The sequence below is a fragment of the Megalops cyprinoides genome, chromosome 21, assembly GCF_013368585.1.
Source record: "Megalops cyprinoides isolate fMegCyp1 chromosome 21, fMegCyp1.pri, whole genome shotgun sequence".
Classification (NCBI taxonomy): Eukaryota; Metazoa; Chordata; class Actinopteri; order Elopiformes; family Megalopidae; genus Megalops; species Megalops cyprinoides.
In genome coordinates, this window is record NC_050603.1 from 7,369,342 (window position 1) to 7,386,892 (window position 17,551).

The 17,551-nt window shown below is 42.6% G+C and overlaps 2 protein-coding genes across 2 annotated transcripts; both read right to left on the reverse strand.

Moving 5' to 3' along the window:
- On the reverse strand, window positions 1-3,858 carry LOC118796646 (apolipoprotein Eb-like). The gene is made up of 5 exons (XM_036555654.1): window positions 3,799-3,858; window positions 2,848-2,911; window positions 2,418-2,568; window positions 997-1,284; window positions 1-515 (listed from the first exon to the last, which is right to left on the reverse strand). Exons 2-5 carry the CDS (start codon window positions 2,888-2,890, stop codon window positions 173-175), a joined length of 825 nt encoding a protein of 274 aa, XP_036411547.1. The 5' UTR covers window positions 2,891-2,911; window positions 3,799-3,858; the 3' UTR covers window positions 1-172.
- Window positions 3,859-14,355: 10,497 nt separating this feature from the next.
- Window positions 14,356-16,213, reverse strand: LOC118796650 (apolipoprotein A-I-like). Its single transcript, XM_036555658.1, has 4 exons — window positions 16,163-16,213; window positions 15,972-16,027; window positions 15,395-15,545; window positions 14,356-15,282 (listed from the first exon to the last, which is right to left on the reverse strand). The coding sequence occupies exons 2-4, from the start codon at window positions 16,009-16,011 to the stop codon at window positions 14,706-14,708; spliced, it is 768 nt and encodes a 255-aa protein (XP_036411551.1). The 5' UTR covers window positions 16,012-16,027; window positions 16,163-16,213; the 3' UTR covers window positions 14,356-14,705.
- Between the last annotated feature and the right edge of the window lie 1,338 nt (window positions 16,214-17,551).

The window sequence follows — 17,551 nt, forward strand, 5'->3', positions numbered from 1 at the left end:
TTTTTTTTTTTTTTTGCCCTTATCAGCTGATCCTGGATCAGAGTCAGAGTTACACTAACCAGGTTAGGGCTAACAATGAGAGGTGGGTGAGCTGAACTTAGATTAGTTGTCTAGGGAAGGAAGAGTGTGACGACCCGTCCGTATAGAACAGCAGTTCGCCCCTTCATCCCCTTTAGGAGCTCAGGGACTTCATGTGGTCGGCAGCGGCCTGCAGCTGCTCCTGGATCTTGGCGGCGTAAGGGCTGAACCAATCGCGCAGCTCCTCCATCTTGCCCTCCAGGGTGGAGCGGAGGTCCTCGGCCGTCTTCTCCAGCTGCTCGCGCACCTCCTGGGCCTGGGCCTCGATGCGCCCGCCCAGGTCCTGAGCTTGGGCCTGCAGGAGCTGCTGCACGCTGCCCAGCTTCTCCTCCGCCCGCTCTCGAGCCTCCGTGAAGTACGGCTCCAGCCGGTCCCTCACGGCCTCCGCGTTCTGCGCTGCCCGTGACTGCATCTCCTCGAAGTATGTGGCCGCCTTCCTGTTTGGGGTCGGAAAGGGGAAGCAGGGCCAGGGGCAGGGTTAGCATTTTAGTACACTCGATCAATAATAGACAGGCAAGAATGCACTGGTGTTATGAGCTAAAAGTGTCATAAGAAGTGTGAGAATGGGGTCACCTATTTTCTATTTTGTTGATTTTTTTTTTTTCTATTTAACTGTAAGTACCTGACATCAATTCAAAACATAAAATATGAGCATAGAAGAGGCACATTTTTTAAAACAATTGCAAACATTTCCTCCCTACTTTTATAAACCTTTCATAAAGTGGTCCCATGGATAATTCAGTGGGTAAATGGCCTTATTTAACTCATGGGTAGTTCACTGCTTTATTCACAGTTTTCTAAGAGTATAAATATGACATTGAAAGAAATCGTGACCGAGAATGTTCCCCTTATCCAGTAGGCATGGCCCTCCCCCTGCGGCCACGCTGCCCCTCCTGCCCCCCCCCCCCCCGCACTCACTTGCGGATCTCCTCGGTGTCCTTGCCCAGCCGTTTCTTCAGCTTGCGGCAGTACAGGTTGATGCGGTTCTTCACGTCGTCGGCGTTCTGCTCCACCATGGTCTGCAGCTCCTTGGTGTAATCGGTCAGGCGCTCCTTGGCGTTGCTCATGTCTTCCTGCAGCTTGTTCCCCAGCAGCTGCAGGTCCTCGCCCAGCTTCTCGGCCGCGTCCTTGGCGTACGGGCCCAGCTTGGTCTCCAGGTCGTCCTTGTATACGGCCAGGTCGGCCATGACATCTTGGATCAGGGTGCTGTGGATGGGGGGGGGGTTGGGGGGACAGGGTTAGTGACACTGGCAAGCTTCACCAGGGGAGTAGGGCATGGAGGACAGGAACAGGTTAAATGATCTTTTTCAGGGTGGTTATGGTTCTGCACATGATGTCAATCCACACCTACCGTGGGTGATTTAAATTGTTTTTTTTTTCCTATTGCTGCTAAATGCCCTCTACACACCAACCCAATGACGATGGACGAATGGCAGTTCTTGGGGACTAATTACCATTCTTGATTCGTGGGCACTAATTATCTTGTTGTACATTACAAGACGCACCAGGGCGGATATGACCAATGCATTCTCTCTTGAGTCAACAAAGTGAGCCAGCATACAGGAAATCAAACTAACACCCCAGAAGACAGCAAAGCAGTTTTTTTTGCTTGAATCTTTACAGTCCTTCACTCCACAAGCTGAGGTGAAATTTTGTTTATATATTCACACAATGTGCAAACAACTGTCAAGGTGCTGCTTTTCACATTTAGCTTGAACACAGGTCTGTTTTGCCGGAGCACATGCTCATGTTTGTATCTGAGCATCTGTGTATAACCCTGCATTGCTTTGATGGATTTTCAGAAAAGTTAGTGATGGCTTCCTTGTATCTGAACAGTACAGAGGGCTACCAGCACTGCCACAGTGTAGAAGCTGAAATGGTCCTCAAATCTCCTTCTACTCCATCTCTTCATGACATGGCCTAAGCATCACAAACACATCTCTTCATCCCTTCCTTTAGCTGTACTGCATTGTAGGCCCACGTTAGCTGCATCCGTGTGACTGACTCAGCCCTCCTGTGGATCGGCCCTGTCGTGCTGTGAGGTGAGTAATAGTGTCGGTGAAATGTGTTTACACGTCTGTGAGCGGCAGCATAGCGGTAAGGAGCAGGGCTTGTAACTGAGAGGTTGCCGTTTCGATTCCCAGTTGGGGCACTGCTGCTGTACCCTTGGGCAAGGTACTTAACCTACAATTACTTTATTAAATATCCGGCTGTATAAATGGATAGCATGTAAAACTGCAAACTGTGTAAGTCACTCTGGATAAGAGCGTCTGCTAAATGACAGTCATGTAATGTAACACGTAATGTCTGTGTGAGGCATGTTAATGCGACACACTCACTCCAGTTCCTTTCCGATCTCCGAGCTCTTGACGTCCTGCACCACGCCATCGGCCTTGGTGTTGACGTCCGACACGAACTCCCAGAAGCGGTCAACGGCCTCCTCCCACTTGGTCTTGGGCTCATCCTGGAATACTGCACGAGCATGGCAGCCTATGGGAAGGGAGGAGTAATCAGCTCAGTAGCCAATCAGTGAGTCAGTCCGCGTCAACGTGTGTTGTGTCTCAGGTAAGAGAATGCGCACCGTGGCTCATGTGATAATCCAAAAACCCAAGACCACCTGTCTAGACAGGATTTAAATACCTCATCAAAGTGATGGGAAAAGCATGCATTCACAATTGTAAAAAATAAAATTTCTGAGAGAGAAAGAGGAAGAGGTTAACAGTGAATAATCCTATACTAGGAATAGTTAAACATAAGAGTGAAATTTACCTGAAATGACCGCGAGAACAAGGATCACCGCTACAGCCTTCATGGTGTGCAACAGACAATACACCTGCATAAGGCACAACGCGCTGGGTATTAGTATTAAACATTATAAATCCATAGAAACAGTGCTGTTCAACCATAAATGGAGCATCCCTCTCCCACTTCCATAAAAGTACAGTGTGATATGAAAGAATGAAAGTGAGCAGGAAATGAAAGAACAAGGAAAGCGAGATCAGCAGAACTAAGTGCGTAGATGGTGGGAGTGAGTGAGAGATTAGCCAAAATAAAAAGAGACTGTGACTGGGTATTGTGCTTGAGAACACAACAGTATTACCCAGCATGCTGCACCTAATCCCCTACAATCTCCGTATCTGCGCTTTAAGCATGATCTGTGGAGCTGACGCTTCTGACAACGTGTTTAATTAACGTTCAACAAGGTACCTCATTCTATAGTTTTAATAATTTAAAATTAATTTAAAAAAAACAATACTTTTTAAAGAAAATAAAAATAAAGAAAAGAAATATAAATCCATATGTGATTCTGTGGTTTAACCTCAGCATTGACTGTATTGTGTTAATAGTATTTGATATACAGTATGTGCAAAGAAACATATCAAAAACAAAAGTAGTTTCCAAGACATGTGGTGCTCCAGGCTGAGCGAGTAACAGAGGATATGAGAGTTACCAACCGCAGATGCATGCATTTCCAGTTAACATGTAATAATGCCATTGGCATAACTTGTTATAAGTTGTTTAAAAGTTTACCGATCCCTTGAGTCGTCAGTAACTAAGGATGCTGACATTCACAATAATATAGGCAAGTCAATATGAGCGAATCCGTCAGATCGTAAGTTTGATTTGGTATTCCAACAAACAAAACAATCACGCTGAAAATCGATGAGTTAGCGATGAAATGCTTCAGTTCGCGTTTCAATGCAGTGCCTTGTCACTCACCTGAAAAGCCCTACTGTAAGTGCTTCCCCGAGTCTGTGAATTCCCTCTGAGCGCATCGCGTGTTTTATACTCCCCAGCGGCGCCCGTGTGGGTGTGATCGCCTGCGTTTTTGTGTAGTCTGCGCTTTGTGTGACATGAGGCGCGATGAAGTGGCGACCTGTCCGAAGTTCCTTACAGGGCATGCTTTGTGATTAGCTTTTTATTGTTATATTATTATTTTATTCCACGTTGTTCTGCCAAGATTTCAGATGCCCTCTGGAACACTAATACAACTCAAAACAAAAGCAGACGTATGCTGTCCATATTTTCCTGCACGTAGGCACGCATGTGCAGCAGAAAACACATGCACATACAGACATACTCAACCTCAGCCTCTTTTTCCTTAATTATCCAGAGATAATGGATAATAATTTAGAAGAAATATAAGTTGTCCTGAAGATTTCAAGTGTTTTTTAGGCTAGGGGGTGAGCAGAGTGATGGCCAAAAATGACATAATTCTGTTTCTGTTACATCGACGCATATACGCGATTTGGGATAGGATGTGAGAAAACAGTGTGAGACGAATCAGCATTATTAGTCTGTGTTATGAACAAGTAGTCAATGACAGTCACATTTAGTCGTAACAAAGTTGTTAAGGTTCACCAGATTGGTTAGGACTGAAAGATTGTCATGGAAATGGGAATGAACCCTTTTGAAACATCTTGTGGTGATAAGGACCTACTCTGTGCAAGGGTGGCTTTCATGTACAAAGACTTTGTACGCATGTTAGGGTTTAGCTTCATTTTTAAAAGCCTTTGCGAGCTGGCTTTGATGTTTTATGCTGTGTCTTAGGAGCTGTGAGTGCATTACACACCACAGACGCTTGATAAGTGGAAATTAATATCAAGGCAGCTTAATAGCTTAGTAGCCGTGTGCTGTGTCAGCCTCAACTCCCTAAATTCTGCTCTAGTCACTTGTAAAGTGCGTCAGGTTCACTTGCTTTACTTCACTTGCAAATTTGAGGATTTGTTACACATATTGTCAACTGTTCTGCTGCCTCCCTTGTCTGTTCAGGGGCCACATGTTAACTTGTGGTACGGCTTGAAGAGTGCTATGCTCACACTCACTGGTCTGGGAGTGTTGCTCATTCAGCTTGAATGGATACACTTCTGTTCTTTTGTGCTGGAAGTAGCTCTGGATAAGAATGTCTGATATATGAATGCAATGTAATGTTCTAGACATTACTGAAACACAGTTTGCCCATTGTATCTCATTGAAATCCACACTAGGGAGAGAATTTTAACAGGGAGGGGTTCAGAGGAAATCTGCTCAGTTACTCTTATGCCCCTGTAGTGTTTTTAAGTGTTTTAATGATCAAGGGACCATGTAGGGGAACATCTTAAACATTAGAGGCCACCACAATCAATTAAAATCCAGGTAATTATATGCAGATATTTCTTGGATAAAGGTGCATGTTTTATCTGGAGGAGAATGTCACTGTGTGTTCTTGTAGGTACAACCAGTGATATTTTAGCCTAAGAACTGTCATCTATTGGTTTGCTGTTGACCGGGAATAACAGTCAGCCAGCAGGGCCACCTTGACCCTCTTTCAGTGGCAAAGGGATTTTGATGTGTATCAAGAGTAAAAGGAAGCCTGGCAGAGGTTGCCTAATAAGATCACCGGACTTCAGCCCGGGTCAAGATCAGCATTGCATCATATCACCAGCAGCTGAACTCGCTGACAGAGAGCACAGCACTCAGCCACGTCACTGCGTTCTTTTATTAGCTGTGCACGCATCTTGAGAACATAGATAAGACAATTGCCAGGGCGCTTCTTTAATTCCCCCGGTCCACCTCTTTTTGAAACACTCTTTCAGAACCTCTGCCCACCCATGCTGCCCTCCAGGTGAATGCTAGTAAATGACAAGCTCCACTTGAACATCACATTAACGGTGTTTACACGGCAACTGCAGTGTTTACACGGCAACAGCAGTGTTTACATGGCGCAAGTTTAACCCCGGCCAACATCAGCGGCGTGAACAAAAAAGTGAGCGCTATCTATACTGATTCACACCTCTGAACACACAGCTTTCTCCTCCATTAGTTTGCATTAGACCCACAACAGAAACTTTGCTGCTGTGACATTCTCGCCTATTTCTCAAATTGAATTTGAGGTGAAAGGGTATATAGCCCTATGCAAATCTGAAGTCTACAGTTATATAACCATTATTGCTGTTTAGCACATGCTCTTATCCAGAGCGACTTACATGGGTTGCAATTTATACACGCCATCCATTTAAACAGCTGGATATTTTCTGAGGCAATTATAGATTAAATACCTTGCATTGCTTGCCCAAGGGTACAGCAGCAGTGCCCCAGTGGGGAATCGAACCAGCAACCTTTCAGTTAAGAGCTTTGCTCCTTACCCCGACACTCTACTGCCACCCCGAACTGCTGGATAAAGATGCCATTAGCACCATTAGCTGTGCAATACCTTAACATTAGGCAATCAGATGTGCTGCATGATGTATTCTGTACTCTACTCCACTGCGATCCAAGCCATAAGACAAAGGGCTGGAGCTTTCATCATCTGAAAGCATTGGACTGAAGTTACACCGGATAATACATATATTAAAAGTACACACTCACAATGCTTTCTGTGTTTGTTCTCAAGACCTTGGCACAGCAGCAGAGTCCTACCCATGATTCCAACCTATGACATGCAAGTCCAGAGTCCAGGGCTCATCTACAACACTGCATTTCATTCTTTCATTTCCTTTACAGAATGAATGGTAAAAGTTTATAGTACTGTTTATTTTCAGGCAAAACTAACACAATATTATGCTTCACCTAACGCTGCCAGAAACTGTCACATGAGCACAAAATGTCTTTGTTTGGATTAAACCACAGCTGGAAGTGTGAGGCATGTGCAAAGTTGGATTTACAACAGATGACCTCACATGTACCATCACCTTTTTGTAAGCCTCTTATAGCCTTCTTGTAAAAAAAAATAACTAAACAAAATAAAGTTTGGGGGAATTAAACAATATTTTTTCCAATCAAACTGAAATTGTTACAGGCGGTGTAGACTCACAGCCTTGGCGAGTTTCAAGGTCAATGAAATTCTGAAGATTCTGAAAACATTTTATTTTATTGCACCGTGATAAAAGTGCAATGAAAGTGCTGCAGTAAATAAAATCATCCCTTTAGCAGACATTCCAGTAATTGTGCCAAACCCGAGCGGCTCCATGTTATTGTATCAGACATGTTATTCTTTGGAGGAAAGGTCTGTTTCAGTGTCTGTATATATCAAGTTTGCTGTGTTTAGTAATTCTCAATGTCTAGTCATATCTTTTCACTCTGTCCCAGTGTTATAGTGTCTGTAAGAGCAAGAGTGCTAAACCATAATAACCCGTGTCAGCACAGCTATTAGTCAGGAGAGAAACCACAGTCTAATCGTTTTTAATTGTGGCAAAGGGCAGCGCCTCTGCGAAGGAGGAGAACTTCGTCATAGTACATTTCAGTTCCTGTTGCAGATCGCTGCGATGTGCCCCCGTCTGACTACACAGTCTGTAGGTCAGGGATAGAAGGGCTTTTTTAGATTATCATCTGTTTTGCGATTTGTGGATTTGATTTGTAATGGTCTACCTTTAAAATGAATGAAAATACTTTCGCTGCATGCAATAGTTATACAACACTATAGGAAACCATAGGACGGGTTCCTGCATGGATACAGGGGAGCAAATGAACAGTGTGAAAACATACAAGGTTGTGATACTGTTCACTCTGTGTGTGTGTGTGTGTGTGTGTGTGTGTGTGTGTGTGTGTGTGTGTGTGTGTGCGTGTGTGCGTGTGTGTGTGTGTTTGTTTGTGTGTGTGGTTGTGTGGAAAGAGAATGAGTAACTGTCATCCCCCTCTGAATCACTTATTAATTTTGAACCTTCACCAGCAGTTGCAGCTCTTTGTTTTTTCTTTGTGGGAGATGCTGTGGACTATCACCCAGATACAGGAAAGATCAGATTAAACCCAGAAATTTCATCATTCTCAGACAACTGAAATAGAATCAAGAAGGGCATTCTACAGATGGAAAATGACACGTATAGCATGGATGCAATTTGTTTTTTCAGGACGTGTTAAAATGCATTTACCATCTTGCAGTTGCCTTCAGAGCCACAGACAGTAGCTGTAAATGTCTTCTAAGGAAATGAAGCGTTAACAACATCAACGCAAATGGTGTTTCTCACCTGTCCGTTCCTACTCTGCAGCTGCTGTGTCTTAGTGTGAGACACTTTCAGTAAAGCAGAATAAATTAAATTAGACACAAACTCGTCAGCTCATCTCATTGCACATTTCATAGTATATTATAGGACAGGTGATATTAATTTAGCTAGTTTTCAGGTCAGGAGATTTGTCTGCAAGCCCTTCAGACAAATTAAATGTTTGAAATCCTCAGAAATTAAATTTCTTTGTGGCTTCAGAATGAGAAATTTCTATCTTGCACATCGGCAAGCATGCTAAATACATCATAATGTGAAATATGGCATTCAAGATTTAGACAGATATAAGTCAGTGAAAGTGCTTCCTATTTTCCCTGTTCTGAAGGGGTGAACAGAAAGCCAGTTGCAGGAAGCGCATGACTGGTGTGTCGTATCTCACCAGGGGAAATTCAAAGGTTGTGCTCCTTAAAATGTGATTTCTCATTTATGTTTTTAATAAACTACCTCCCATTTGGGGAGCAATTTAATTTTAGTGTGAACTGCATCAGCCATTCTAATAAAGAATGCCTAAGTAGGATGGAAATAATTCTCTCAGCTCAATAGCACCCCCTTTAGGTAATTATTCTATTTCAAGAAAACCTGCCTGTCCACACAGGATCCCATATCAGAAACTACCAATAAACAATGGTAATGGTAGAAGATGTCAACTGTAGACTTCAGCATTGTCTCCCACAATGGCACTACATTTCAAGGATGGCACTAATGTTTTAGTGCCTGTGCAGATAATTACCTAACACTATTAAATGCTCTGGATAGGGGCATCTGCCAAATGTAAACATAAATGCTATAATTCTCCAACATTTAAAGTAATAGATAGTTTGCTAACATTTTACAGAAGTGGTCAGATGATAAACATAGCCATCTTTGTAGGTGCAGCTAATCAATAAAGTGACAAAATAACAATTGTGCCTTAAAATACCATGTAGAAACATATTCATACATTTATAACGACATGTATTATGCGTATATGTATGACCTAGTACATGATAGTGTACCTGGTATGTGAATGATTATATGTTGGCTATGTACAGATTGGTTATTTAGGATAAGTGCCCTGCACTGGTATTGGTGAAATCCTGTGGGTGGCGTCAGTGTGTACAAAATTACCTTGTTTAGAGGAAGTTTCACTCTAATGCTTCAGTGCAGGCTGCATATTGTTTTGTTTTGTGTGCTAATGTAGGTCACCGCTTATTTTTACTCCTCTAGGGAGACCACTGAGCTTTTTGGAACTGAGACACAGCAGAATATACAACTTATAGGAAACTGTGTTGATATTTCTGTGGTCTGTGGTATCCTCACCTAAGGGAATGACATATCACACCGTTTATTCATGTGAATTGCCTATGAATGCATGTAAACAAATATTTTCAATTTGATGTTTTTGGCAGCAATGATTGTGTTGCTTAGGTTATTTTGCATGGAATTCTTTGACTTTAGTGAATTAGTATTCATTTGTGAAATAAAAGATGTGTAACCATACAACACAGAGTCCATTATCCATTAGATATATTAAGTACTAAATTAGCATTTGGGAGCAACAGGTTTTCATAAAAAATATGCATTTACACACAATACACAATACTTGTGCAGTTACATTAAATCACTCATCCTGAATTCTGAGCAATCCTGCATGATACACTTTTGTAGTTCACTTTGGTGAGCGTTAAGTAAAGGACATTAAAATGAGAGATAGTCTCTGTGTTCTCTGAGATAGGGAAGAGGAGCTACAACAATGGAGATACTCTGATCTCTATCTTAACTTAGTAAGGGACTCCCAGAATGCTTCTGCCTGGGTCTTCAGATTTTCAGCGAAGGAATCGAACTTCTTTTTCAGTTCCTCGCCATAAGACTCCAGGTCCTGCTGAACTCCCTGGGTTCTCTTTTCAAGCTCGGTCTGGAAATTCTGAGACAGCGGAGCCAGAATCTTGTGGAACTCCTGCAGGTGCTGGTCCAGCTTCCCCTTTAGCTCCTGAGTGTGGGGGTTAAGCTTGGAGTGCAGCTCCTGTACACCCTTTCCCAGCACCCCCTTCAGCTCCTCACTCTTCTGGAGCAGGGTGGTCTTCAAGGTCTCGGCGTCCAGGGACTCCACATAAGGGGTCATTTCCTGCTTCAGCTCCTTTATCTGCTCCTGAAAGTTGGTCTTCATTTCCTCTGTGTAGGGCTCCAGCTGGACCTTCATGGTGTTCAGGTCTTTCTCCAGACGGACTTTCAGCTGCTCGGCCTCCTGGGAGAACTTGGTCAGCAGGTCGTCAACCAGAGGAGTGATCTTCTGCAGAGTGTCTTTGTACTCGCCGACCGTACCTGTGCTCTCCGCGATCTTAGCACTGTATCGATGGAGAGAGGGTTTAGTCTACATGTGTGGGTCAGTGAGGTGACGGAGTTAGTGAAAAAAATGACCGGCTATATCACACCATATAGGTCCCTGATATAAACCTTATGATTTCCTCACATTTTAAGCTATAACTCCACCCCTCAAATTTATGATAGGTTGGTAGGTAATGTTAAAAATTTGGCCTGAATTCGTACAGTGGAAAAGGTCTTACTTGATGTTATGGCCCAGCTCAGACTTTTTGATCAAGTTCAGGGTGTCATCAGCAATACGTGATGCTTCAGCGACATACTCCCAGAATGCAGCTTTCATCAGCTCCAGGTCCGTCTTTGGCTCGTCTGCCCTCATATGGTTGGCATAGCAACCTGGAGGGATGTAGATATACAGTTGTCATGGGTATGTATGTATGTTAATTACAGAAGTGTTTAAAAAAATTGTCATAGTGATGTGAATTCCTTCAATGGATTCCCTATCTGCTTATTTCAAGACAGGTTTTAGTTTTTTCAAAATTTACGTAACGAATGGTACCTCTGCCTGTAATACATCCTGTAATTTTTTTCTAAAAATGGTAGATTGTCAGCTTAAGCTGCAGTAATAACTGTATAACAATATTACTCATTAAGAAACTGAATTTAATATCATTAACACTGTACTAATACTATAAGATGGAATATGTAGATACAACAATAACATTCATTAAATCAGAACAAGTTTCACTCACCACTACATATTGTAAGTGCAAGCACCACCACCAACACCTTCATGGCTGCGATTCAAACACTAGGGGAGAAGACAATATCAATCTCCATCACTCTTTTTCACATTTCAGTCAAAATGCATCACTCAGCTGCAGTGAATAAAGGCAAACTAGTCTTACCTGTGTGAGTAACCGTGTCTCTCCTGGTGCCAATATGTCTGTCAGGGCTTTTATATATGTATAGGGGGCTGAGGGATGCACTAAAGAATACAAAGTCCAAAAGTGAATGCCCTGCCAACATCATACATCCACAACATTACAATACACACAAACAACCAGACACGTATGCTTATATTTTGAGGTTACTGTGAAGGTGTTTGACTGTATTTTCTCATACCAGACCACCTTTTACTTGTGTCCGGTGTCTCATACCGCTCAGAACACCACACGAGCAATATCTGAAACATGTAACGGCACAGTGATTCATGTCTTTACTTTAATATTGTTTATTGTCTTTAGTATCACTTTTCACATAAAGCACACGAAGCTACTTTGGGAAACTCCAGTCGTTGAAGTGTACCATAACAAAGACGTGTTTTTTCACTGCACTGCCAATGAAGAGATGGAAATCAAAGTGAGCAAAAAAGCTGTTTTTTTTTTAAATCCTAGGTCCTCCATCTTAACCTGTAAAATCAGTATTTTCACTGTTGGAAATAGGTCACTGATAAGACGTGGCTCCCAGGATGTCAGTGATTACAAGTTTGAATTACTCAACATATTTCACCTACTGACACACATGGTACATAGTACATTGCACATGATAAGCACATTCCAACCTATGCACTGGACATTGTGTACCACGCAGATCATACAGACTGAAATGTTTGAAAAACAGCGGTGAGTCAGTTGAATTCAGGTCCTTGGAGTAGTTCAAATCAGCCTGTGTAAAAACACCATGCAAAGACTGGGGGTATCACTCAATGCAGCTAGTTTCATATGTATTAGTCTTGAAGCGGTTAATTTAGTGGCCAGTTCGTTAGTCATATGTGGGACACCAGTTTATCTTTTCCACAGCAGAGCTGGATCCAGGCTAGTTAAGCTGGGGCCCAAGCAGGCTGGCCCTGTGTGATTATTTTACAATGCATTACCTGTGACCTGAGCTATAGCTCATGGAATCACATCTAATACTGGCATCTGTACTGATTAAAAGCATTTCTCTGACTTCCTGTTTAGTCCAAGGCTGAACTTTTCCCGAAAAGAAATATCCACATTACTTCTGTCTAGCTCTGGTTATTGGTTTGTGATCAGCAACAGTGGTGTGGTTCTTTAGCCCTTTATGCGGCCTACCGGCTCAACCTGTAACTCACCAGTCAGTGGGCTAGTACTGGTAAATCTTGCATGCTGTTTAGCGCAGCTAAAGCCACTCAAAATTTGAACGTATACTAGCCCTTCCAGCCGTGCAGTTTGGAAAAAGGGGTTGAAATATAATCTGTACCTAAGCATTCTACAGCTCACCTGAAACAAAGCTCACTAACGTATCTTGGAATGTACAATATTGATTTTAGTGTATGAGAAGTAGTCTTGCAACAGACTAAAATCAATTCACTACGTTTCAAGGTTGCTGACAAAACACTGTCCTACTTTGACCAGGTTTACAATGCCAGGACACATTTTTTCTTACAATGTCAGGACACATTTATTATGTCACATGTGCCAGACCTCTGTGGTATATGAGTTCGGCTAAGAATTTCTGTAAGATAAGGAATTTTAAGCACGGAGACATGGCGATCACAGTTGTCTCTGACAGCCCTGTGGCTATCTCAAACCAAACTGCAACAAGTGAAGCTGAGCCGCTCTGGTGTAAGTACAAAACAGAATCACCCCCCCCCCCCCCCCCAGAATATTGCAAGAGTCACAGTGAAGAAAAATTCCTGCCTATTTTGCAAGCTACACTATGCTACTTGTGTAGTTTAGCAAGCTAGCCAGACTTGCAGCTAGACTTTATTGTTTTGCACTACAGTAATTACAAATGGCTAGCTACTGAGTTACATATTCTGCAGTAGATGCAGTAAATTCCACAGTAAATAGTGACACAGACTATAACTGCTTAATGTGTTACTAGTTAGCAATTAAGTAGTTTGTGCGAAGGTATGGGCCATGAGGAGCACAAACTGTTAGGCAGTTGCGTAAGTAATTAGCTAGCAACAATTTTAAAGAGCAAAATACCCATTTAATTACAAGTTAACTAGTTAGCTTGCTAGATAATTAAGTTGGCACTGAGCGGTGAGCTTCACTGACAGGCTTAAATCTGGCTAGATGGATAGCTAAGCAGCTAACACCTGGCTGTCCTTGTTAAAATCAGGGCCAGGATCATCTTGGCCAGTGTCGTCTTTCCTCTTGACATCCACACTCACAAGTTTGTCTAAATGATGTCCCTTTTTCATAAGTGATTGTACCTGAAGCCATAAGGTATTAGTATCTGCACTCTTGGATTTACGGCTTCAGAAGGTACATCCACACTGGTTTTTGGACTAATACAATGTAAATGTTTCACTGAAGCTCAGTGGGTGGTCGTGAGGATACTGCTATGCTCCATCTTGCTAAATGAGTTTAATTTTTCAGTGGGATTTGTTTATCTTGTGTGTCTTTCCACTGGTGTCGAAGCAAGATAGGAGGGCTCAGAATAGACCTGATGCCTATTTTCAACACCTCAAGGCAAAGCAAGGGTCACTTCTCGTTGAAAAACAGGGACTTCAAACACAATTGGTATTTCTGAGTTACAAGTGTTGCAATACCTTATGGCTTAATCACCCATCTAGCAATATGACTAGTAAGGAATGGCAAAATATAAGTGTTGAATGTATTCTCTTCTAAGCAGCATATTCCTACCATTACTAAATTAACTCTGAATTAACAGTATATTTCTCCAAGATATGAATTTAACAAAGCGGCAAAACATCTTGTCATAAACTTAATTCCCTTCTCTCATATAAAGAGAAAAAATGTTTCATACTTTTCAGTTCTTGCATATTAATTTAATACTGTCTGAATAAAGCCTAAGGTCACAATAGTAATAACTGGGAAATTCTGAAACTCAAATTGCATTAGGCAGTCTGATAGCAACTTAGGTAAAATACAAAGAGGAAGTGATTTGTAAAATAGCTACTACTTTGCAAAGAACATCTGGAGATAAGGAGGAAGACGTACATATAACTTTAGCAGGTGCCTCTTGAGCAACCTATGCTTTTTACTCTGTTAAAAAGCACTAACCACTGTTTTAAAATAATTGCATTTATTTGAACAGAATGGGGAAACTGACCCCACAAACATGAATCAAATATTACAGTAAACAAAGACACAAATAAATATATACTGCCATATTGTGCAAAATCAAGTATCGTTTGAGCATTCTCTTAGCTCACAGTGCAAAAAAAGAAAATGGATTTTCTCATGGCTGGGTTATACTTATTGGTGCTCCAGTCAATTATATGCCTGGGAATAAGTTTTATTCTGTTCTGCTATGAGCTTAAATTAAGAGAATCAATTACTCTGTGCAGCTCTAAGACTGAATGGAGGGATAGGCATTTTTGTGGATTCTGTTGGGGAATATTTCGCTGTTCAATCTCTAGCTGGTTTTGGTGAAGGATTCCCAGAGGGCGGTAAGCTGGGCCTTCAGGTCCTGGCCATAGGGGTCCAGCTTCTCTTTCAGGTTCTCACTGTAGGGGGTCAGGCTCTGCTGAAGCTCTTTGGTTGTCTGGGCTAGCTGGGTCTGGAAGCTCTGGGCCAGGGGAACCACGCTCTTCTGGAACTCCTGCAGGTGCTGGTCCAGCTTCTCCTTCAGCTCCTGAGTGTTGGGGCCCAGCTGGGACTGCAGCTCCTTCACACTCCGCTCCAGGCTCCCTTTCAGCTCCTCACTCTTCTGGAGCAGGGTGGCCTTCAGGGTCTCGGGGTCCAGGGACTCCACATAAGGGGCCACTTCCTTCTTCATCTCCTCCACCTGCTGCTGAATGTCGGTCCTCAGCTCCTCCGCGTAGGGCTCCATCTGGACCCTCACGTCGTTCAGGTCTTTCTCCAGGCGCATCTTGAGCTGCTCGGCCTCCTGGGAAAGTTTGGCCAGCAGGTCCTGAGCCTGAGGGGCCACCTGCTTGCGGAGGGAGGCGACGTATTGGCCGGCCACATCCGCACTCTCTGTGATCTTGGCGCTGCACAGACAGTGAGAGAAAGAGAAGTCAGAATGTTGAGCTGAAACAGAGGGGGGTACATTGTGCACAGTTATTTTTTCACAGCCCTTTGTTGTGCTTGCTCTTCTCTTACCTGACTTCCTGGCCCAGCTCGGACTGCCGGATGGTCTGAAGAGTGTCCTTGGCAGTGCGTGTTGCCTCGGCGACATAGTCCCAGAATGCATCCTTCACCAGGTCCAGCTGTGGCTTGGGCTGGTCTGCCCAAAGAAGGTTGGCATGACAACCTGTCAGGGGACAGAAGTAAATGTAAGTATCATGGCTCTCCAGGTATGGAAGTTAAAAAACTGAATTCACACTTCTGATTACAGATGGATTCAAGGCCAGTTTAGTTTATATATTTGTCAGTATTCTTGTTTTTGTCACAAAGTTATAGAGCTATTTATTTGATGAGTTACAATTTCTCACAATTTCCACTTGTACCATACATCGGATTTAAATCAGCTTGGTGTTTCTCATTCAGGTATACTGCAATAACTACTGCATATCTCTGTTACAGGTAAACTTTTAATCAAGCAAAAATAATTAACAATTTCAGCTGTTTACTACATGGATGAAAAAAGTACTAGAAAAAGCAGTATTACTGAGAACTGACATGCAACAACAAGAATAACAATTACAACATTATCTCAACAAAAACAAGGCAAACTCACCAGTGAGAACTGTAACTGCAAGTACCACAAACACCTTCATGACTACGGTTCAAACTCTGGGAAAAAGAAATATGATCAGTTACTCTCCACAATCACTTCCACAACTTCAGCGTAAATAATTCAGAATCAATGTTCCTTGAGTCTGAAATATGTCCCAGCGTGCAAATGCCGGTGATGCTGAAGCGTCTTACCTGTGTGAGCGAGCGTGTCTCTGTGAGAGCGTGTTTCCTGGTGTGAGCATGTGTGTCAGGGCTTCTTATATAGGAAGCTGAGTGCTCCAATGAAGAACACAAAGTCCAGCAGGCAGTGCCATGCTGTCACCAGGGCTGCGTCTCTCTGTCACACCTGCTCCACATCACATCCTCAGCCACTCTGGACAGAGCCCTGCCAACAGGAACACTGAGCTCATCCATGACAACAAAGGGCAGGATTCGTGGCACTGTCATCAATTGGCCACACATAGATACTGGGCACAGCTTAACGTTAACAATCTAAGGTGTCCTCACTACTGACAGAAGCGCCAAACACAGCACAAAAATCATGTTAACACCGGCTTAATAAGCATTACAGCTGAGAGACTCACGGGTCTTAAACATTGAACATTATCAACATTGCAGCACTGTAATTTACATTTACGTTTATTCATCTGGCAGATGCTTTTATCCAAATGACTTACAAGTGAGGCAGAGTACAGCACAAGCAAAAAACCATAAGGAGTCTACAATATTAGAAGCACTGCATGACCAGGTTTCAATGGGTGTCCAGACAAGGTAGCTGGTAGAGCTAACGAGTGTGTTAAGCCATTAGATTACATTTTTATAGTTTCATAGGAAACAATTGAGACATGAGAAATTCCTTTAGGGGGTGGTGTTTCAGGTGCTCAGGTGAGAGCGGAAAAGCTGTGTCTTCAGAATCAGATGTTTCTTAAAGACAGAGAGGGACTCAGCATGTTGAATGTTGAATCCTAGTATTGCGCTCATTCATAAAATGGCACACATACAGGTGTTCATGTTATGTATCGATTTGGCCATTACCTTGATTTAGGGCAAGTTAAATAGCTAACAGTTTCATTTGGTTACAGCTGGATATTAACTGACACAATCCACGTTAAGTTGTTGTAAAACAACAGTAGTCGTACTCTGATCTGAAATGACAACACTTCTGGTTCCCTACCTACAAAGTCACTCTAGCAAGTTGTTCCAGGAAGGTGTTACGTGATTGTGTTTGGATTTGGTAGTGCTTGGCATATTTCCCAAATGACCTGAACTTCATCTCCCTCCTACTCCCTACAGAGAAGTCTAGGTTTATGGTTGAACTGGGGATGTGAATTTTTGGTGTAGGTAATCTTTCAGCATCTTACACCCATTTTTTTTCATTATTCCACTGAAAATCTTCTATCATTACAATGATAAAACTGTAAAGCTGAGTACATGTGTATTTAACCGTTTCCAAGTGTCGTCATGATTACTTCAAATATCTTCGTCATAAATACCTTCCTATGACTGTACATTCTTGTATTGATTGGTTATGGGTTATAGTTATGTAAGCATGACTCCCGTTGGAGAGTATAATGTGCAAGT

Coding starts and splice junctions, on each gene's coding strand:
- LOC118796650 (XM_036555658.1), bottom strand. CDS start 16,011: ATGAAGGTGTTTGTGGTACTTGCAGTTACAGTTCTCACTG. Junction 15,546..15,971: donor TGCAGTTACAGTTCTCACTG/GTGAGTTTGCCT, acceptor GTCCCCTGACAG/GTTGTCATGCCAACCTTCTT. Junction 15,283..15,394: donor GAGCTGGGCCAGGAAGTCAG/GTAAGAGAAGAG, acceptor CTGTCTGTGCAG/CGCCAAGATCACAGAGAGTG.
- LOC118796646 (XM_036555654.1), bottom strand. CDS start 2,890: ATGAAGGCTGTAGCGGTGATCCTTGTTCTCGCGGTCATTTCAG. Junction 1,285..2,417: donor GAGATCGGAAAGGAACTGGA/GTGAGTGTGTCG, acceptor CCCCATCCACAG/CACCCTGATCCAAGATGTCA. Junction 516..996: donor GACACCGAGGAGATCCGCAA/GTGAGTGCGGGG, acceptor GACCCCAAACAG/GAAGGCGGCCACATACTTCG.